The sequence below is a fragment of the Sinohyriopsis cumingii genome, chromosome 1, assembly GCF_028554795.1.
Source record: "Sinohyriopsis cumingii isolate HCF-2022 chromosome 1, ASM2855479v2, whole genome shotgun sequence".
Lineage (NCBI taxonomy): Eukaryota > Metazoa > Mollusca > Bivalvia > Unionida > Unionidae > Sinohyriopsis > Sinohyriopsis cumingii.
In genome coordinates, this window is record NC_142961.1 from 164,521,189 (window position 1) to 164,545,481 (window position 24,293).

The 24,293-nt window shown below is 35.3% G+C and overlaps 1 protein-coding gene across 2 annotated transcripts in view; it reads left to right on the forward strand.

Moving 5' to 3' along the window:
- Positions 1-1,143: 1,143 nt before the first annotated feature.
- The window catches only part of LOC149808300 (protein FAM50A-like), a 39,061-nt gene continuing 15,911 nt past the window's right edge, over positions 1,144-24,293 (forward strand). The window contains exons 1-3 of one of the 2 annotated variants that reach the window (XM_089975772.1): positions 1,144-1,263; positions 13,594-13,793; positions 21,981-22,120. In XM_089975772.1, coding sequence (XP_089831898.1) covers positions 13,601-13,793; positions 21,981-22,120 — 333 coding nt within the window. In that variant the 5' untranslated portion in view covers positions 1,144-1,263; positions 13,594-13,600. Of the gene's footprint in view, positions 1,264-10,148; positions 10,282-13,593; positions 13,794-21,980; positions 22,121-24,293 lie in introns of those variants that run through there. The other variant, XM_089975779.1, reaches the window with a different exon arrangement.

Genomic DNA, 24,293 nt, shown 5'->3' on the forward strand with positions numbered 1-24,293 from the left:
GCCTAGGGAGGAAGTTATTATTACCATTTTTATAAGTCTTTGGTATGACTCGACCGGGTTTCAAACCCGCGACCACACGCATCCAAGCAGTGGAAAGGAGAACGGACGGTTGATGAACTGGAACAGTAGAGAGATAAAGAGGAAAAGGAGTATGGCGATTCTGACATGTCACCAACGTTGACTTTGAGATGACCGGAAGCTACCAGGTTATGCATGCATGCTTAGCAAAATAAGTTCGTTCGGTCATTTGATTCTGTGATGGAAGTTTATTTATTGGTATAACAGAACGGCTAATTGCATTTCTTTTAAAATGTTGAAAATCTATTTCTAAGAAAAAATGTATCCTTTAAATGTGATGTTAAAATTCAATTTGTTTATGTAATAGATTAAATTGTTACATCGCTCATACGGTGTATCTTGTTCTTTTCTATAGCCCTGCTCAGATCTATGTTATTCCATCTATTAAATTAATATTTTATATTATTAATAACATCTTGGTCGATCACCTCATAGATAACGATAACCAAACCAAAGGCACCATAAGTTGGACGGCCCTAACGGCCCCTATTGTCCTCGAGTGACCCATATGGAATACGTGAACTAGTACTGCGCATGTATCTTTTGTGCCCTGGACTACACATTTGGACGTAGGGCCAGTCCTAGGATGTGCGGGGCCTTAGAAAGCAAGCAATGAGTAGGGTCCCAAGCAAAAATGTTGCACTGCGAAGTAGATTTCCGTCAGCAGCGCGGGGCCCAAGGCGGTTGCCTCTTTCGCCTTGCCTAAGGGTCGAGCCTGCCAGGATTTTATTTTATTTGTGTATACATTAGCTTTTAATGCGTATATTAAAGCTCCTGTATTGATAATCTGCATGATTTACATGAAATAATCTATTGTCACGCCTGTAAAACACAGGTGCTTCACGCAAGCATGATGTTGAGAGAAGAAAAGAAAACAAGAGTAATCTAAGGGAAAATAAACATCATACAGAGTGACAAAAATACCTTAGATTACCCCCATGACCCGTTCTGCCATAGGACCCAATCTATCATAATATATAAGAGAGCACATGTGCTCTATAAAAATAAAAAATAAAAACATTTTTCCGTTACCTAGCATTAGAGACGCTCTTCTATAAAGGTTAATGCATAATGCGGAAAACGTCATCGAAGTATGCGTTGTACAACTTGTATATCACTTGTAGCATCTTACTTTAACAAAAAGTACTGTAAAATTACATTTTTTTGAGGGATCAGACACTGTGGGTATGTATGCTTTATTAGGAGTCTAATTTTATTAATTATCAGAGATAAGAAGACTGAATTAATATATTGAATATGGGAAATGCGGAAAAGCAACATATAAGAAAGTGTTGTGTTTTCGAGGCTACTTAGTGAATAGATAAAACCAGGAGTCCAGGACTCCTAATTTGGGGAAAGCAAGAGTCCCACCAGCAAATGTTGCAGTACCCTACCAGAAGCATATTGGGCATACCTGAAGTGGCTAGATTTCCAGATGAGTAGACCAGTGGTTGCCACTGAGTTTAATTTTCTAACTTTTTTTTCATTTTCCCATCACCCAGCAGCTATAGTCTGACTCTACATCCCGGTTTGTTTGTACCCCACTACCGATGTCAAAAACGAGAACTTTTAATGTGATAAAAAGTGCACAGAACTAAGTCAATTGAATCATTGATTTATAATTTCTAACCTGACTATGACCAGAATGGCACTAATGCTGGCATCCCTTGCACCATTTCATGTTTAACAGACTTTCCATACTAACACGGCGCCATATTGTGTACACTATAGGCTAGATTATTTCCATCAGACAACATAATGATGTAGTTCATCCTGTTCGGCAACTGCTGAATAGTTGCGTAAATTACAGCACATTGAGAGTTTGGAATTATATCCCTCTGCATATATGAACATAGAAATTAAACCTCTTGTTAAATCCACATGAAGAGCAAATTTGTGGTTGTCTTTATTTTCCTTTGCTTGATTCGACATTGTAAATATCGGAAGCAGACAACTTACGTATGTACATCTGTAGTAGTGATGCACCCCTTTGCTGAAAATGGACTTGTCCAGAAACTGGAAATGGATCCGAGCATGTCTGTCTATTACACTGAAAACTTCCGTTAAGCATGAAATGTGCATAAGATGATGGTGTTAGGGCCACTCTACTCGGAGTCAGGTTAGAAACTATAAATCATTGATTTAATGGACTTAGTTCCTTGCACTTTTTATCACATTAATGGTTTCCATTATTTAAATCGGTGGGGGGTACAAACAAGCGGATTTGTTATCAGACTATAGTCAAATGTCAAATCTTTGAACTTGCCGCCAAGCTATTCAGTCTTGTTCTTCTGATGTACCCTTACAATGACAACATGTATATCTAGGGGTCTTTCAGCCACTTAACTTTTTCATTGTAAATATCAGCACAGCTAAAATGATAAATTAATTGATCAACACATTTTCCCACTTAGTAGGTGGTCGAAGCAGGACTGGCAAGCCCTTGAATTTTCATCCAGCAATTGCATGCATACTGAGGACTCCTGCATAAGTAATTTTCTGCATACCAAATAAAAGATGTGCATCCAAATATGCATGACTAAGCATTTCTGAGACATCTGTAAACTGTATATCATTTTGAATATATTGATGAATCAATTTTAAAAATGCCTTCATTTTTATCTACTTTTATTTTGAAGGGGTAAAAGGTAATTGAAGTATCAAACCTTTATAAATTGTAATGATTTATTTGCCACCTAAGATCAGTCATACAGGTATGAATTCACGTGATTATATCTGTAAAAAGGTGGAACTCATGATAGCCCCCTCTTCTACTCACAGTTAAAAATCAGACCACTGGCTGACTATGCTAATTTTTTTTATACTATCAGCACATTTAGCTCTTATAACTTACACTGCCACAGAAAATACATTCCAATCTTTTCCCTATGCTTAATTTAAGTACCATACTGTTTGTTTTTGGTTTGTTTGTTTTTAAATGTTATCTTTTTCTTGAAATTCCCTTGCTGCTTCGTGTCTTCTAATTAAACACTTTTAACAGGACAACGCTTCTGTTATTATGACTTTTTGGTGTTAAACTAAGTAACAAAAAAAATGAAAACCAACAAGTTTTGTAAAATTCAACAAATAATTTATTTCTCTAGAATACAGAGTGAAAAATTAAAAACAAATTACAGAACTGCGAATAAATTCAAAATAGCCCTAAAAGTTATTTCACAAGTCCAAAAGTACAGAGTATTCCAGATGAGTTCTGAATGAAGTTATCTATTGTGCTGACATGCCAATAACCTCAAATAGTGTTGATACATAACAATGTCTCCCAATGATATAATCCAAAATGTTTCTAAATGAATTCACAGTAATTCCAAAGTATTTACTTAGTCCTTAACCTTATGAGCACCATGTAATTCCAATTAAAATTGGAAATAAATCATCACTAATTGTAACTGAATACAACTAAAGCTGATTCTACTAAGACTGATGTGTAAGATATGAATAATTGATTCTTTTACTACCTTATATGAAAAACTAAGACATGATTTCAAAACCAGGATAAAGGTCTTAAGTTCATTTCCAAATCCTTCTAACTTGTCAATAAGGTTAGGTCCTTCAACAGACATCCAATCAGAAATCAGTTGACCTGGTTTTTCAAAGAACAAAACCAGTGATCTGAACTCAAGTCCCATCAAATTTGTCAATAAGATCTTTAGGTCACATAAACATGTTTACCAAACAGACTACCTTATCTTAGAGGATAACCTGCAGTGGACCAATTTAGCTATTTAATGTTTTTTTACTAAATGACCCTTATGATCTCTAATATAAATGAATATATGTAATAATGTCGACTTCAGACATTGAACTTGTCAGTGTATCCCCTAAGGGTGCAAGACTGAGAGGAAAAGGTCTCCTTGGTGTCAAAACTGGGGGTTAGACTGAGTAGAAAACAAACTTTGGTATCAAAACTGGGCACCAAATAGGAGTTGGAATAAGTTTCTTGAATATAATGGAGAAATATATACTGTACTGATGTGACAAAAGTTATTAGATAGTTTTGTTTTGGTGAAGAAACTTATCCCTCTTTTAACTGACTTTGGCATTCCACAGCTGCCATCATATTTTAGCCTAATGAAATGTATGTCGATGAACATGAAACTGTGTCCACTTGTTTGTGTCAGAATTTAATTCTGTTAGGAAAAAGATATCAAAGTAAGTATAGTCCAGCATAAAGCAATTAAACTTTAATCTGTGGAAAAGTGGCAATATGGGCTGTCAAGTGTGTGAGATGTTCCTGACAATTTGGCCTCTAATTTCTCTGTCAGTTGACCTGGGAGCATGCTACACAACAGTTTTTATATAGGAAGTAAGACAGCAATCCAAACAACATAAACATCTGGTGGACATCTTACATTATAGGACAAAACGCCATGGATGTTTAACACAAGAAACTAACAAAATTGATGAGGATACTGGAGAAAGATTCAGATATAAAGGATTTAGATCCAAAACCTGCTGTGGAAAAAATTTGTTAATGATCAAATAAAACCCAGTCTGGTGATATATATATATATATATATATATATATATATATATATATATATATATATATATATATATATATCTGAATTCAAACAGTCTTTTTGGCAATGTACAATCAGCATATCACCCTTGCCACAGTACTGAAACTACTTATCTAAAAGTAGTTAATGACATTCTCTCTGCGTTGGATAGCGGAAAGATTACAGTCCTCACCCTCCATGATTTGTCTGCAGCATTTGACACAATAGACCATGATATATTACTTCACCGTCTCCAGCATGTATTTGGGATTCATGATACAACCTTACTGTGGTTCAAGTCCTACTTGGTCAACAGGACACAAATTGTATCTGCCAATGGAATACACTCCAGCCCAGTTGATCTATGTTATGGTGTTCCACAGGGGTCTGTTCTTGGACCTGTTCTCTTCATTCTCTACACTCAGTCGCTCTCAGTTGTCATAGATCATCATCCAGTGTCTCACCAATTGTGCACTGATGACACCCAAATATACAAATCTAGCCACCCAACTGAAGTTGATGCTACCATCCAAGGTGTACAGAGGTGCATTTCTGATGTGAAATCATGGATGACATGTAACAAGCTGCAGATGAATGATGATAAAACTGAGGCCATTCTGATCACAACACAAAGACTGTCTCATTCACATACTTTACCTCTAACAATAAATATCAGCAACACCAACATTAAATTCACACAATCAGTACGAAACATTGGTGTTACTCTGGACAGTACTTTCACATTGCACCAACATGTCATGAACATATGCAAGGCTGCATATCTTGAGCTGAGACGCATCAGCTCCATTCGCAAATATCTTTCAGTTGATGCCACTAAAACACTTGTGTCTTCATTAGTACTTTCAAGACTGGACTATTGTAACTCAATTCTGTCTGGTTCATCTCAATATCTGCTCCAGAAAAAAACTTCAAAAAGTTCAAAACACAGCTGCTCAGATCATACTTAGAGTACCACGATCAGAGCACACCTCCCCACTGCTCAATACCCTACACTGGCTATCCATTCGATCCAGAATCAAATACAAAATTTGTTCTCTGTGCTACGTTTCACTGTCAGACTCTAGTCCAACATACCTATCTGACCTCACCGATGTGTATACACCAGCAAGGTACTTATGCTCCTCTTCTGACAATCGTATACTCATTATTCCCATTATGAAAACAAAGTCATATTGACAGCGTTCTTTTGCATACCAGGGCCCAGCAACATGGAATGAATTGCCCACTGAACTTAGACACAAAGACACAGTGATCTCATTTAAGAGTGCTCTCAAAACTCTTATTTTGACTGCAAGAACAAACTTAAAGACCTAATAATGTTTCCTACCTTAAATATTCTCAGCATGTTTTTTTTAATGTTTTCCAATTTCATGGTGTTTGTTTTTGTAATCGTATCATTGTATGTTTTTTATCTCATAGGTGTTGTCTAATGTTGTAAAGCGCTTAGAGCTTCTTAAGATTAGACGCTATACAAAGTCCTCATTATTATTATAATTATATATATATAAATATATATATATCTTTGGCACAACAATATATTCATTATAGTCTAAATTATTGCAAGGGGGGCGGAGTATCATTATTAGGTAAGAATGTTCATTGCTGTGTATGCTGTGGTTTTTCAAAAAAGAAGTCCTGAACTGCAACTTTCAAAATCCTGTGGAGACTTTTACTTAAATGATCCTCAATAAAAAGGTCTGCCTGTAAGAGTTATTGCAGTGTAATATATGTTTTAAGTTCAAAATAAATTTTAACCATTTTACATGCACCAATTTTGTAAATATTTGTTATCTATAGGTATGTTTAAGAGTTAAATCTGATCTCTATATTGATATAATTATTCTTAATTGAAGAAAATGTTTATGTTTTAAAATCTTGAGAGGACTCATTCACTGTAAAGTCGGTGAAGTTGTGTGATAAACCATAGCTGACCTTTTCTTTATCTCAAAATTCAGAGGTTCATTGCCTTTGTATCTCTAAATCATCTGAATTTGATAAATGATCAAAAACTGATGCTGCCTACTTGAATATCGGAGTATATATCTGATTCTTTGTCATAATTCTAAACATCCAAACTAAAGAGTATACTATACAAAATCAGTGGCCTCCAGTTTGGAGAGTGGAGAATCCAACCACTTATTTTGCATTGCAGATTATGACTTTATCTTAAATAGCAACCTCGTGGTTTGGTGTTATGGTCATTTACTCCAATACCTGTGATTTGGAGCTTTTCACAGCAAGTGGTGTTGTAAAAACCTGCTCAAACTGGCAGATGTTTACTGTAGGCATCAAAGGATGCTTCTTTGCCAGTGATGCTCAGGCATCCAAAAATGCTTGCGTGCAAATCCGATGGAGTCATATAGTAGTGCTTCCATGAGAATGCATTAGAGGTGTCCGAAAGGGCTTACATGAAGTAAAGGGTTAAAGAAAACTGTATTGTTTTAATTTGAGAAATTTGTTAATGTTTGCCAGATTTGTATACTAGAAGAGTTGAGTCAAGTAATATTATAACTACACACCTTTTGAAAATTTCCTTTAATTATGCAGATTGCATTCATAAATTTTACTACAAGTTCATTTCACATGGCTTCCATTAGCATGTCATTATACATCCAAAATCTTCTAGAATATTGAGAATTCTATTACTGGTGATTCAGACACTTCCCTTTTTGCAACCTCCATACCCAGACAATAAACCCTAGTTGTCCCAGTCATTTTGAAATGAAGTTTATCTCTGCTATTAGAGCCACTTCACTGTCCTATTGTTTTACAGTACCCAAAGAAAACAATACTGATGTTGGGTGTGTTTAGGCATATTGACAGGCTCAAGGGTGACCTTTTTGCCATTTGGGTGTATTTTGGCAAGTTGACAGGCTCAAGAGTGACTGTTTTGCCTTTTGGGTGTGTTTATGTATATTGACAGGCTCAGGGGTGACCATTTTGCCTTTTGGGTGTATTTAGGCAAATTGACAGGCTCAGGGGTGACCATTTTGCCTTTTGGGTGTATTTAGGCAAATTGACAGGCTCAGGGGTGACCGTTTTGCCTTTTGGGTGTGTTGAGGCATATTGACAGTGTAACAAGATAACCGGGTGGGATATTTCGGATTAACAACAGAACACGTTTTGACGACACAGATATATGGTTTAATGTGGCGATTTATATGAGTAGTGGATGATGAAGATATGTGCGTATTTATAATCCAAATATTGGATCTATTTAACAAAAAAAACGCACAGTTTCAAAGATGAAAAAAATGTACAAATAAATTTAGGTCAGTAACCCTAAAACACAGGATAAATGATTTCACAAATGATTCAATAATGGAAAGATGAATATAGTTCACTCAAATAGTAAACAATGTAAGCGTTTACACATAGTAAAAAAAAATGTATTCGCTCAGGTAGCGAAATTATGTCACTAAACAAGAACGGATATACAATCTATCCTTCCAGTCCTGAATAATACACTGGGTCTTACTAACCCAAAATTAGCATACAGCTAAAAATACATGTGTGGAGATGCACTCCGTCACCCGTACACCATATCCGCTCCACAGCTCCTCCGAATCAATTTCACAACCAATATAGACTCCGGACCCTCGGAATACTATGATCACTTGAAACATTAGACCCTCCGGACACTTGAAATATTAGACCCTCCGGACCCCCTGGTCCTTTGACGGCTCTACAGCTGGGTCACCTTAGTCACTCTTGACATTCCGGACGCTAGACATTAGACGCTCCGGCACCTTAAACGCACCGGACACACGGACATTTCTACCCTCTGACAACACCGGACACCCCGGATATTCCTACCATCAAAACTCAGCTGAAAATATACCCGATACAGTGTACTAAACTTGGTACAGACATAACGTAAGGACGTTATACATGGTAAGTTAAAAAGATTATATTATAATGGCAATTACAAAACAGAGGTTCAATAGTAACCTAACCCTGCTTGATAAGACAATAGTAAACAATTCTTTTAAAAAATGTAGCTTTACATTACCAATATAAGTCCTGCACTACGTCGCAACAAGAATAAAAAATGCACGCATTATGGTATGTAAAGAAACTATAACAAACATGCAAAGGAAAATATGGTAATACACTAGTTATCACTTAAAACCCAAAACATTACCTACCCCTACAGCTGGAGTTGTGCGAATCCTTTAAGCCGGCCGCTTGCTGACAAAACCATTAGTATTGTAAAGGTCCTTTACATGTAGTAACGTATTTATACCTTTAGAATTTTCGTTATTCTTTATCAAAGGCACCTTGCACGTGTGGCACAGGACAAATCGTACTCACGATTTCGAAATACATAGACCATATTATAATCACCCTCGGGTATCGTTGTACAGAGAAAAAGAAACGAAACCCGAGTACATGTATTTAATTAACAACATTTACACCATTCCGTGACAGACAGGCTCAAGGGTGACCTTTTTGCCTTTTGGGTGTATTTAGGCAAATTGACAGGCTTACAGGTGAAGACAACAAGCTTTGTAAAATTTAGCAAATAATTTATATCTCTAGAAAAACAAGGTAAAAATGAGAAAAAGAACTTATGGTTATCAGAATCAAATCCTAAAAAATAATCCAAGAATAATCCAAGAATTAAAAATTAGAAGTCCTGGTAATAAAATGTTCTAATGAATTTGAGTTTGAGTCCCAATGAAAATCCAAAATGGAAGGCGATGATGTACAGTGGAGCCTCGTTAATCCGGACTCTTTTTATCGGAAACCTCGTAATCCGGACATAATCCAATGGGAATGTAATTCCTTAATGTTACTTTGCTCCATTAATCAAGAAATCTGTGTTCTGGATCCAGAAATCAAAATCGGGGACCAAAGTGTAAAATTACCTTAAAAGTTTTATCGATAATCTGGAAATAAGAAAATTCGAAAATTTGTATGTGAAAATACAGTCAATTGAATAATACAGATTCACCTACACAAATTTGGAGGTGTGTCAATGTAACAATCTCTGATTGGTCAAATTCTAGTGGTATGTTCAAGTTATCAATTGATCACATGATCATGTGTGTGGAAAAACTAAGTAGTGTGACCATATTGTAACCAGTGACTGTATAAAATATGTCTGTTTTAGCTAATCACCAACATGGGGGTGTTAATAATTAAATAAACACACTGGGATCAAACTGTCCACTATTTTTGACATAACATATGGTAAATAAATTAAGTGTGTCATTAAGCCTCTTTGTTGTTTACCAATTGTATGTAACAGTCACAATTTATTGGTGGCTGTACAAACACAGTTGATTGATTTAAGCTGTGGACAGTATATGGCTTCATTTCCGGATAAAATGGGGACGTCAATTATCAGCTCATTAGCAGCCATAATAGCTGTAAAATGCAACTTATAAAAATGACTGCATTTTATTAGTTACCATAATGCTTTTAACTTCGAGATATCAGTTTGTATTTGTTGTACTTTTGACATATAGCGACACCATCAAGCAAGCATAGAAGAGTAGAGATACCAGCCAGCATAAAAAAGAATTTCGTATTTGAGCAGATGTCAGCAATATTCACCAGTGATGACATAAAACACAATAGTGAAGCCCTTGAGAATCTATGGCCACTATCAATAATCATTGCTGATAGATCTGCCAAAGAATCCAGGCAAACAAAGGTTACAGATTTGTTCAGGAAATTTACATAATACATACATGTACATGTACATAGTGTGATGTGTTCAATGTGAAATAAACACACATCAGTAGATGTGTTCATTTATTTCAACCATTACTGAATATACAGTACATTTACAGCTAGCATATACATGTACATGTATACAGTATGATGAGATTGTAAAAGAAAAGTGTGCATGATTCAGTTATACAGAAAACTTGTTAATCCAGACATATTCACTGGGAACGAATGTGTCCGAATTAACGAGGCTCCACTGTGTATTGTAGTTAGTATAGTAATGGAGTGTCAACAGTTCTTTCTTGAACCACAGAGGAAAAAAAATCCAGTTTTGAATTCTGAATAAAATTTAATAAATTCTTTTTCCAAGAACCCTGTATGAGCACTTAAATATTCCCAGGGAAAAGAATAATTCCATAAAATAGAATTTCCACTCAAACTGGTTACAACAGAAACAACACCTTGATGTCTAAGTGTTTTAAAAGTCCAACTGAAATTATTTCTCAAAACTATTATTTTATTTGGCTACTGCGCAAATCCAGTAAAACCAGAATTTCAAAATAACAAAGAGGCTTTTTACATGTCTAAAGTCGTACTCCCAGTACAGCCTCGATTTCACTCTATAAATCCCACACTAACACTGAATAAAAAATTTGTTTTTAAAGTTGTTTACTTCCAATTATGAAATAAGGTCAGAACTAGGTCACCTTTTAGATACAAAGTTCTGATATTAGGATTTTGAAAAACGGAACTAAATTTTGGGAAAATATCAAATCCACCTAATAAAATTATATTACAGTAGCATGTAATGGAATTTAAAATTTTTTTTTTAAAAAACTAACAAACAAATCAAATATACATAACAGCCACAATTTTGTTTGTTTTATTTACGTATATTTTCATCATACAGTCATTTTGTTGTGATTTTGTTTGTAATATTTTTTGACTTTTTGTTTTGATGTCTATGTTGATTTAGATACATATTTTCTGATGACACTGTGAGCTTTATGTATAAGGACATTTTGCTACTGTTTCCTTTTTTCTTTCTCTTGTGAATCATAGTAGATCTGGGCAAGTCATTAATAGGTCAGAGCAGTTAGGTTATGTGAGAATGTGCCCAGCTGATTCAGTGATCTAAAACATTAATGTCAGACACTAAGCTCAACTTAGCAGTGTGATTGATACTGACTGCTGGCAAGTAAAGATGTATATATCACGAGCGTACTGATCAAGTAAAGATGTGTAAATCATAAGCATACAGGGCAAGTTAAGATTTGTATATCACAAGCATACTGGGCAAGTAAAGATGTGTAAATCACAAGTGTACTGATCAAGTAAAGATGTGTAAATCTTAAGCATACTGGGCAAGTTAAGATTTGTATATCACAAGCATACTGGGCAAATAATCATAAGTGTACTGGGCAAGTAAAGCTGTGTATATCATAAGTGTACAGGGCAGGTAAAGATGTGTATATCACAAGCGTACTGGGCAAGTAAAGATATGTATTTCACAAGTGTACTGGGCAAGTAAAGATATGTATATCACAAGCATACTGATCAAGTAAAGATGTGTAAATCTTAAGCATACTGGGCAAGTTAAGATTTGTATATCACAAGCATACTGGGCAAATAAAGATATGTAAATCATAAGTGTACTGGGCAAGTAAAGCTGTGTATATCATAAGTGTACAGGGCAAGTAAAGATATGTATATCACAAGTGTACTGGGCAAGTAAAGATGTATATATCACAAGAGTATTGGGCAAGTAAAGATATGTATATCACAAGTGTACTGGGCAAGTAAAGATGTATATGTCACAAGAGTACTGGGCAAGTAAAGATGTGTATATCATAAGTGTACTGGGCAAGTAAAGATGTGCATATCATAAGTGTACTGGGCAAGTAAAGCTGAGTATATCACAAGCATACTGGGCAAGTAAAGATATGTATATCACAAGTGTACTGGGCAAGATTTAACCTTAAAAGGTTAGTAACATTGAACTATACTTAGTCTGGCACTGCTGAACTTGGCCAAAGCCATACATACCCTTGTAAGACTACATCAACTGTGCAAGGGTGTGTTGGTAATTAAGAGAACCTTACAAAGAATTTTGATTGATAGATTAACTAGACCATATAACATTGTTTTGAAAAGGACCATATCAATTAATGATGTAATTTATAGCAATATTGAATGCATGATTAAGAAGGAACTTTATTGTTGAATTGGCAGATTTATCTTTTATAGAACTCTTTGAGTCATGAAAAAACAAAAACATTATCTCCATTTATATTGGAGCCCTGGGTGGTTGAGTGGTCTAAGGAGCTTGCTTTAACAGATCAATCACACATTTCACCTCTCTGTGAGTTTGAGTCACAGCTAGGCCAATGTGGGTATTGAGAACCAGAAAGCTTGCCATTAGCTTCAGTGGGTCAGTAGGGCTTCCCAGGTTCTTCCTGGACCAAAATATACTGGCCTCCTTGTAAGGCCTGTCATTAACTCCCCAAAATGATAGCAATCCATTTGTAATCAGTACATGTATACATGTAAAGCATTATTTTAAATATACCTTAATCATAGGAAAAGGTCACAATTTTGTAAATGCTGTACCATAATATTTTGGGATTGATGTTATTAACAGAACAGACTTTTAGTCAAAAGTTTTCAAAATATTAAACAAAAAAGGCAAAGTTAATATAATAGGTTATTTTTAAGATATTTGTGAATTTTGCATTCTTTGAATTTATTATCTTTAATCACAAATGAAATCTGCATCACAGATGATTTTACATGTACTTAAATTATCAATAATTATATCTTTTTCATAATATTTCTGCACACACACACACACACACACATGCACACACACACACAAATGTGTTGATGTAAACATGACCAAAATTTCCATAGATGTAAAGTTTTCAGGTAAGTGCAATGGTGCACTTTCAGGTTAGAGTTATGGGGCTTCCAAATTTCCAACCTTGGACATCCAGGACTTCCAAAAAGGAAGAATAATGGAACCCCCATTTGAAGTGAAAGTATATAATCTGAATATAATGATTCAACAATACATATAAATCTCACATAGAGTTAAAATTATTTGAAATAATTAACCACAAAGTAAGTGTTGTAAATGATGTCCAACAAGAAAATATGGGCAAGGTTGAATTTTGAATAAACATAACAAGGACTAATCATTGCTTAAATATGTAAATCATTTTAGAAATTTTATTGATTGAGAAGAATTTGATTCTTATTTAAGGACGAAGTACAGGCTTTTAAAACTCATTTTCAGGTGTACCATGGCACATTACAAGGGAGCTGCCTCAGAGGGAGGCCGTGCCATGAATCTGATGAAGAAGAGGCAGAAAGAGCAGGAGGAGATGGAGGTTAAGAAGAAAAAGATCGAGGAGGAATTGAAGATTGGGAGTATTCAGAATAAATTTGCCACACACTATGATGCTATTGAACAACAACTCAAGTCAAATACCATTGGTATGTTGAGTGATAAATTTGAATCTGGAAAAATAAAATATACAGTAGAGGTTTGATTGTCCAGTATAATATGCAGTAGAGATTTGATTATCTAGTATAATATTCAGTAGATATTTGATTATTCAGTATAATATGCAGTAAAGATTTGATTATCCAATATAATACGAGGCAGAGATTTGATTATCCAATATAATATGCAGCAGAGATTTGATTATCCAGTATAATATGCAGTAGAGATTTGATTATCCAATATAATATGCAGTAGAGATTTGATTATCCAATTTAATATGCAGTGGAGATTTGATTATCCAATATAATATGCAGTAGAGATTTGATTATCCAATATAATATGCAAATGATTATCAGTGATCTAGCTACACGTGTGTGTGTGTGTGTGTGTGTATATATATATATATATATATATATATATATATATATATATATATATATATATATACACACTCTACCCTTTTACCCTCATTTTCCTCCGTCTGTCCTTTCATTGCAAAAAGCTGCCCCTTTGTTCCAAAAAGTGCCCCTTCAGTTGATGTGCCCACATACGTCTACTGTGTAAGATATTCCTAGCTGGAACATGCAGCAAGTGTCTCAATAATGTTTCAGCTTGATCCTTTACTCCAACCTCATTAGGTTTGTACATGCTGGAGTTAATTTTGTTATAGTCCTGTCCATCCATCCATTAGCAAATTGATTTCTGCAGTAATATGAGTGTTTAAATATAGTCACCAAAATTGGCATGTGGGTCGCTATGTAGGAGACAAAAACAATTTCGATTTATGGTGAAAATGTTGATAGTTAAGTTCATTGTGAGCCACCAACAAAAATTGATTTTCGTGAAATAATTGAAGTTATGTTTCAAGACCTTCATCACATTTTGTGGTTGGGTATCCCTATAGGAGACAAAGGATCATATTGATATAATGTTTTTTTAGGTCAGAGGTCAAGGTCATTGTGATCTACCAAAGGAAATAGGTTGTGTGCATTAATATGATTTCTGCTTCTTAGACCTTCATAAAATTTGCAGCCAATAGGCGTTTTGTCTGACTGTCAAAGTTACCAGAGTTGGCCTTAGCCCAATTGGACCACTGCGCTCACAGGAGCTCATCGCATTAGTAATTTAAAAAATATATCTGTAGAGAAAAAGTAATTTAAAGCGATGGATGAGAATTTTAAGTTCATTATCATATAAAACTTGTTTAAAAGTTTATTCCAAATGCTGTGCTGAAAGGGTGACCTGTGTGTAAATCCAGGGGGCCCTGCCAAAATGATCCAAATCGGGCCCTGTGTTTGCTAGGGCTGGTGCTGAAAGTTACCATGGTCTGAGAAAGTAAAATGGTTTCATTATGGTAACTTTAGAGCTTCTAAAAAATAGTCACCAAAACTTACTGATATTTTGATAATACCAAGAATGTCAAGGTCATTGTGATCCATAAAGGTAAATTAGTGTCTGCATCATATTAAACACTAAACTTGTCAGGTATATAGCCCTTGATGATAAAATGAAGCCCGATAATTTCATGCTCATGAGCTTTAATTAGATAGGTGGCTGGCTTATATCTATGTTAGTCTTATTTAAAAACAAGACACAAGTTGTTTTTGCTTTTAACCTTTTAGGTCTTTATGGATAAGTGCTAACTTGAAAGGTTAGTGCATACATGACACTGTGTTGCAACAAGATTTCATGGGCAGGGGACACTGTCCTTATGACCTGCAAATCTGGGTAAATATGAAATTTAAAAGAGGCAAATAAAACCACTAGAAAATATTCAAGGCACTAGTGGTGATATAAAATTGAAATAATTTGAATTTGTTTTGGTTGTTAAATCATCTTGACTTTGTCATTTGCACTGCACAGCCATCTTTTCTTTGGTTTTGTACATCATTGCAGTAAACGTTTCATTGAGCATTTGGTTGACACATAGACACCTTGACATATAGACACCTTGACACATAGACACCTTGACATATAGACACATTGACACATTGACATATAGACACATAGTCACATTGACATATAGACACATAGTCACATTGACATCTAGACACATAGACATATAGACAGAGACACATTGACATATAGACACATTGACATAGACATATAGACACATTGACATATAGACACATTGACACATAAACACATTGACACATAGACATATTTGATTATCTTTAAATGAAAAAATATACACTATTTATATTCATGATCTTGATCTCATTTAATTTTATTGTGCATCCATTGTGCACCAGTATTTTATGTAATACTTTATTGCTTCTCCATTGAGTACATTACCGGTCATATCAACATAAAGGATATAAGGCTGCCACCTCCCATATCTAGCTCCACTAAAAAGACAAATTTTGTCTTCTCTGTCTATATGATATAAACAAAGGGCAATATGCCATGTCCATTACCTTTCCTTGCTGCCTCCAGGTATCACTAGTTTTTACGCTTTGCTGTCATGCAGTCAACATTGTACAAAAAACCTTCAGTAAATCCATGCTAGTATCAATTGATTTGGAACCATCCATCCAGAAATTTGGATTTGTATTGTGTATTAATATGGATGCTGTTCATTGTTTTTGATTTTTTTAAATTTATTTAGAAAATTTTGTCTATTTAGATCACTTGATACAACAGACTATCTTTGGTACATCTTGTGATTCATGTTTTAGCACTTGGTTCCTGTTGTTCACATACTTAATAATGGGTGTTATTCTAGCGACCCATTAATGCAATGCATTGTTAATTATGCATTTCTTGAGTTATTCAGCGATACACATTGACGTAAGTGCAAGAAGTGCGCGGCCAAGAATGACATGCTGTCTGCCATGTACAAAATGTACTTTGTCCTTACTTTACAATGTATGCAATATGGTTTGAGGATGTAGAGGCTGCTGTCTTGCAGAATTTTGCTCATGTACAGGTGCCAGCATGTATGATTGGGGATCCCATCTGTTACCACACTTCGATATAGTGAGCTTGTTATTTGGGAGATTTTTTATCTGCCTCTCAACATCAACCTTTTCAATTTCAACATGGTCATCATTGCCTTTTAGTTCTGGAAGGAGAGTCTTAATAGGAAAACAGTCCAGAATATGTCAGACAACTCTGTAGTGGTGACCTGCCTCTTGAAACTGGGGCACCAAGTCACTTGACCTGTGCATTCTGGTTTGTCAGTTTTTGGGTTGGTAGTACCAACCCCTTATCAATGTACAAATTAGGCACATTCCTAGAAAACTTAGTGTCCAGGCTTATCTTCTTTGCAGTCTTTTATCAGATTTATGCACTTTGGGGACTATTTGTGACAGGGTAACATAATAAGTTTCCCACCTTCATCTCTCCCATTCTGGACCCAGAAGTTTGGACTGTGGCCACACTATCAATCAGTTGGGAGGGGTTGTTGGTCTTTGCTTGCCCACCCATCGTCTTTGTAGAGAAAGTACGAGTAATACAGAAGTTGATGGATCAGACATGCAAGATGATTCAGTTAAGCACTCTCAGATAGGGCAAAGCCAGGGTCAGCGATCTATTTGATCTAGCAGTGGATCTTCCCAGGATGATTCCAACCAAGCTTAATCTTCTCAAACATCTGTGATCACAGATCTGCCACCCATGCCCGAACTGTCTTCTCCTTTGTGTCTGGCTTTTGTAAGGATGGTCTTGCAAATGAAAGAATTTAGACCTTCAATTGTGGAAAGAATCTCAACAGGTAGAAGGCCTTTCCCCATGAAGGCTTATTAGGGAAAGTGTCTGTGTCCATAAGGGTCTGGTGCCTAGTCAACAACATTGTCTTCTTGAGCTCCTCAATCCCACAGCTTTTTTCTCCTGCATACAGTGGCAAGTTGTGATGAATGCAAACAACTCTTGGTGAAGGCTGGGTTGCAGGATATCACCTCAAGCCATATTTTCGTATTTGAAGTGGGTTATATGCTTGGCATTCTCTAACTTTCAGAAGATGAAAGTTGCCTCATACAGAATTCAGCTTATGAAATTAGAGTGATCTTTGCAATCCTTGCTTTCAGATGTGACACTTTGATCCAAGACATAGAAGCTGGTATGCAGGTATATCTTCTTGAGTTTTTGTTTTGGATATTTTGCTTTGCAGAGACAAACTCAAAATCTGGTGGATCCAGTGGCAGCAGCCCAGATGTCCACCTGACCCAGTTAAAACTAACACAATATCTTACCTTTGTCTGATACATTGAGAAGAGAAATTAATCATATTTTTAACTGGATATAGGGGTCATGTGACCTTATGCTGTGTAGCTTTCAAGTTGGGAGAGTGGGTTATTATTCACATAGAGAATCCAGCTATTTTATTCCCAAGAAGGATACCCAAGGTATAGGTTGGATCTGGTGTCATCAAGGATGGGTAATGGGCAAGAGTTATTGTCCTTGTTTATATGATGTAGATAGAAAAGACGAAATTTCATCATTTAGTAGGGTTGGATTCGGAACTTAGCAGGCATATATCCCTAACATTAATGTGAGTGGGTAGAAATTATTTGAGAATCAGTTTACTGGAAAAATTTACTTCTTTGAATTGTTTTTCTTTTGAAACTAATAATTCTTTGATTTAATGCTATATTCTTACTTCAGAGTCTCTTGCATCATTAATTCAACCTAAAAAATACATTAAGCTGAAATTTGGCAGACAACACAGCAAACCTAGTGCCAGTGTAACTGTTGATGTTGATATCTTCAGGCTGTTAGTTATATATACAACAAATATGCACCTAAGGCAGATTGGCAGATTTTAAAAAAAAAATGTTCCTAAAATGAAAGAATATGCAAAAGTATATCTAGGGACAGACAGCAAAGGTGTAAACCATTCTGGATTTAGTTTTAGTGCATGTTCTGCATTCCAGTTATATTTCGAACATTCTAGAAAATCATAATTGGGATACTTTTTTGATCTGGACTTTTCAATATGGATATGGGTAGGGATAAAAGTACATTGGTGCCAGTATGTTAGACTTGTTCATAGAAGATAGTTTCTAAGTGTGAAAACTTTCTCAGTGTGAAAAAGAGACTGTATATAAGAAACCAATTTACTAAACTGTAAATAGGTTAAACAGAAGTATTGAGGTGAAGAGGAAAAGAAGGATGCAGATAATTTATGAGGAAAACTGATGTTTATAGTTAACGTCCCATCTTAGCCAAAAATGTATAAGGAATTCATGATTCTGTAATTGGAGGAATGGATAGACAGTTTATTCTAATTAGACCTTAATTTGTACCAGCTATGTACAGTTATGTGTAGGTTCATGGGAAGATGCTGTATAACTGTATAGAATTTTTTTATCCATTCTGGACAGGCTGTTTAGATTCTGAAACATTGATGCCATGATTCCTGATAAGCATGCTTGTGGCTTGGCTACTCAAACATGGGGCAAGATTGGCGGGGGGAGGGGAATAGGACAAATGTATTTAAAGTGTAACACTGCATGAATATAAAAAACTTCCTGTTAATGTAATAATGAACAAAATCAGTGAATTCATGTCAAAATACAGCAGAGTTCTTTGGCTCTAAAAAGCTTTTTTCAAACAAGAGCTGTTATAAATATGGGTATGATAATTGCTATTACAAGTGACATGTATGCAGACTCCATTGACTTAAATATTAATTAGGGAGATTTTAATTGAAAGAAAATTTATATAATGAATTAAAATCGTTTGAGAAACTTTGGCACATAGAAAGTTTACTTGAATTATGTAATGCAGATATTTACTGGAATTGTGTAATGGAAACATTTACTGGTTATTTATGTTGTAAAAGCTGTGGATTAAAACACTCTCCTGATTTTACATTTGAAATTCAAAATTAAGGCCTCAACAAACACCTATTAGAGGGATATTCTTTAGGCAACAGTATTACAAATGGACTTTTAACAATTTGACTTTTATATTGTTAATGTTAGTTGTCAGAGAATTCATGTGGTGTACATTCACATTCTTGAACTGATGTAAATATTTCTGCCCTGAATCTTTAATGAAGGACAGCTTTAAAATAGGAAGCCATGCATGTTTAGATGAGAAAAGCAGCTCTCTATATTTTTTGTAGAAACTTTTGGTGCTGCTGCCTTGGTTGTATGCATGCCATTGCATTTGGAATTGTGTATGGTGCCATGATTATATGGATGTTGTTCTCTTTAGACTTAATGTTGATGCCATGTTTGTTTGCATTACATTGCATTGTGCTCAATTTATGTATAATCTTCAGCAATGTGCAAACAGCGTAGATCTCGAGGCATATTTCCTAGCTCATTTTGGGGCATAGATCTCTAGGCATATTTTAGAGCCTGTTTTGGGCATAGATCTCTAGACATATTTCCTAGCCTGTTTTGGGGCATATGTCTCAAGACATATTTCCTAGCCTGTTTTGGGGCATAGATCTCTATGCATATTTCCTAGCCTGTTTTTGGGCATAGATATCAATTGTTATTTCCTAGCCTGTTTTGGGGCATAGATCTCTAGGCATATTTCCTAGCCTGTTTTGGGGCATAGATCTCAATGCATATTTCCTGTCCTGTTTTGGTGCATAGATCTCTAGACATACTTCCTAGCCTGTTTTGGGGCATAGATCTCAAGACATATTTCCTAGCCTGTTTTGGGGCATAGATCTCTAGGCATATTTCCTAGCCAGTTTTGGGGTATAGATCTCAGTGCATATTTCCTAGCCTGTTTTGGGGCATAGATCTCTATGCATATTTCCTAGCCTGTTTTTTGGGCATAGATCTCGATGCATATTTCCTAGCCTGTTTTGGGGCATAGATCTCTATGCATATTTCCTAGCTTGTTTTGGGGCATAGTTCTCAATGCATATTTCCTGTCCTGTTTTGGTGCATAGATCTCTAGACATATTTCCTAGCCTGTTTTGGTGCATAGATCTCAAGACATATTTCCTAGCCTGTTTTGGGGGCATAGATCTCTAGACATATTTTCTAGCCTGTTTTGGGGCATAGATCTCAAGACATATTTCCTAGCCTGTTTTGGGGCATAGATCTCAAGACATATTTCCTAGCCTGTTTTGGGGCATAGATCTCAATGCATATTTCCTATCCTGTTTTGGGGCATAGATCTCTAGGCATATTTCCTAGCTTGTTTTAGGGCATAGATCTCTGCATATTTCCTAGCCTATTTTGGGGCATAGATCTCAAGTCATATTTCCTAGCTTGTTTTGGGGCATAGATCTCTAAGGATATTTCTTAGCCTGTTTTGGTGCTTATATCTCAAGACATATTTCCTAGCCTGTTTTAGGGCATAGATCTCAATGCATATTTCCTGTCCTGTTTTGGTGCATAGATCTCTAGACATACTTCCTAGCCTGTTTTGGGGCATAGATCTCAAGACATATTTCCTAGCCTGTTTTGGGGCATAGATCTCTAGGCGTATTTCCCAGCCTGTTTATGGGGCAGAAGTTCAGCCTGATTACCAGTACCATCAATGGTCCACTTTTAGCAATTTGTATCTAAAACTTTCCCAGTCATTACTTTTCAGAAAGTCATTTTCTGACATTTGGCAAGAAATGGTCATAATGAGTGTTTCCCGGGGTCAGAGCTGTCAAAGTTAGCATGTTGAATTATGTAACTGTTAAAAGAATCTTTTAGTTGTAAATACTGTGATTTCCAAATTTCACAGTTTGACATTTTTAAACTTAAATTTCCCATATCTAATTAACCCCAGGCCCCATTTCAAACATAAAAAACATCCCTGAAACATATTTACCATTGCATAATGCACTGGACCGCTCCGGTGGCCTAATGGTTAGAGTTTCCGCCTTGGATACAGGAGGTCGTGGGTTCGATCCCAGGTCGAGTCATACCAAAGACTTACAAAAATGGTACTAACAGCTGCCTCTCTTGGTGGTCATCATTAAGAGTTTAGTGTTAGGACTGGTCGGCCTGGTGTCAGGATAATGTGACTGGGTGGGACATCATGCTACATTACTGTGACATGATGTCCCAGTGCTAGACATCACTATAAACTGCCACACTGCAGACATCATAGCGATATGACTGAAAAATTGTTAAAGCTACGTTAAAAAATCCAAATCGCATCGCTCGCATAATGCATTGATATGTCAGTATTTGTGCCAATGATTTCAGACTTCAGTAGTAGAATCATTATTGTAAATTTCGTGTCGTATTATTTTTGCCATTCACTTCTAGGTTTGGTGACTCTTAATGAAATGAAAGCCAAGCAAGAGGATGTTATAAAAGCAAGAGAGAAACAGTTGGCAAAGAAGGAAACAGAAGCAAGACTCATTGAAAAACAGAAGGAAGACAAGAAGCAGAGTGATAGAATGAAGGTTCCATATTGATAATTGTGGTGATTCACATAAACCTACTTTTGTTTCATATGTTATGTTATGGTTCTGATCTAAATAACAGAATAGAGCAAAAACTACAAGTTTTGTAAAATTCAACAAATAAATTAGTTTCATTAAATATAAAGTCAGAATTTAAAAATAAACTTACAATATTTTTTATTAAATTGCAGATAGTCCTTAAAGTTCCATCACAAGTTCCAATATGGAATGTGTTGATGTGCCAGTGGCCTGGATTGTGGTGATGTGCTAAGAGTCTTTTGATATGTCCAAGAATATTATTTTTGAGCATTTAGTATTTCCAATGAATAATAATGAAAAACTGAACAAATCAATAAGACTGATTCTGCTTCAAGATGTTAAGTAAACAACATTATGAAAAAAGCTGACACAGTAAATGAGCCAGGATGTAGGTGAGCCTTCTCTGTAAAACATTCAAAGTTGTCAACCAGTTTATTAATTTCCAAGTGGAAATCTGATGTCCTAGACCCATACCCAAATAAACGTTTTCTTCATTGGTAATGATCTGAATACTGAACCCAGATTCGTAGATAACTATTAGCTATGTATTCTGTTGTTTACAAAATAAATATCCTGTTCAGGTACACAGTGAACTTGATTTTCAACAAGGTTGGGTACAAAATACAAATGCATGGAACATATAATCATTAAGAAAAGCCAGCAAATAATACAAATTAAATAAACATTACACATGTTGTCTAAATTGTTTAATTATGAACTGTACTGTCAACCATAAAATTGTAATGAACCTGAATTTGTTACTGAATGCTCCTGTGGCCTAGTAGTTAGAGCATCTGGGTTCGAGTCTCAGATTCGGCTAATGTGGGTATGTGAGAAAGCTTGCCAGTAGCTTCTCGTGGGTTGGTGGTTCATTCCACGGATTTAATGGGTTCTTCCTCCACCATTAATACTGGCTGCCATGTATAGCCTATCGTGTGCTAAAAAATGGCATTAAACAACACAGCAACAACAACAGTCCAGTTAGAAGTGATGATTTTTTAAAACAGTTTTACAGTCTTCAGAGGAATTCTTTGGAAATTATTGCAGTGATGAAAAGAGTGAGAAAGTACTTGTAAACACGAGTGAGAAAGCACTTGTAAACCTGAAATACACTGTTATATATATATTTAAATTAATTTATTGTCTGTTAGTTTTAAAATATTTTTTTATTCCATTACATGTTATTGTAATGTAATATTGTTTACTGGACTTGATTTTTGTTTTGAATTGAGTTCAGTTCTATTTGACTTGATTGATTTTTTATATTTATTTCATTGATGTAAATACCTAATAATAGAAACATTATATCTAATAGCTGACCTTAAAATCAGTGATAGTTTTGGTAAACAACTTTGAATATTTTTTTTTTACATTCTTTCTCAGAGTAAGAATCATTAAGTTGAGTCAAGGTCATACCTGGACTACGTGACGTGAGGCATGTGTTAATTCGTAAACAAACTTTTTTTCCAGAAGGATGAACTCTTGACCTCCAGCCAGGAATCTGTTTTGCGTTTTAGTTAATCTTATAACTGATTTTATGATAAGAATTCTATCAGTTGTGCCTTAAGACTTGAGACATCAAGTTTTATGTTGTGTCCATTTTGGGGCTGAATTTTTATTTTCTTCAAATTATTGAATTCAAGTGATTGTTTTTGCTGGAAATACAAAAGTGTTCTAAATTAATTCTTGGACAAAGACATTTACCGAAATTTATACGGAATTAAAAAACTGGAATAATATTTTCTGTGATTCAACAAGAGACTGTTGCCACATCAGTACAATGCTGACTATTGCATACGTCATTGCTTTCCAACTTGGATTTTCAATGGGATTTGAACTGTGATTCACTTTGCATTGATAGTACTTGTATTTTTTAATTCTTAGAATACAATTTGGATTTGATTTGCAATACCATATATTCTTTTTTTCTTATTTTGTTTACTTTGTAGTCTAGGGAAATAAATTATTTGTTAAATTTTACATAGCTTGTTGTCGTCACTTTTTTATTTTACTTATTTTAACACATCAACCTCTGGAGGTTTTTGTCGTTTTCATCTGAAATTCGAGTAGGAAACACATTTTGAAAGCTATTTCTGAATACATCCGAAAACACCAACTTCCAGGTGATCATCCA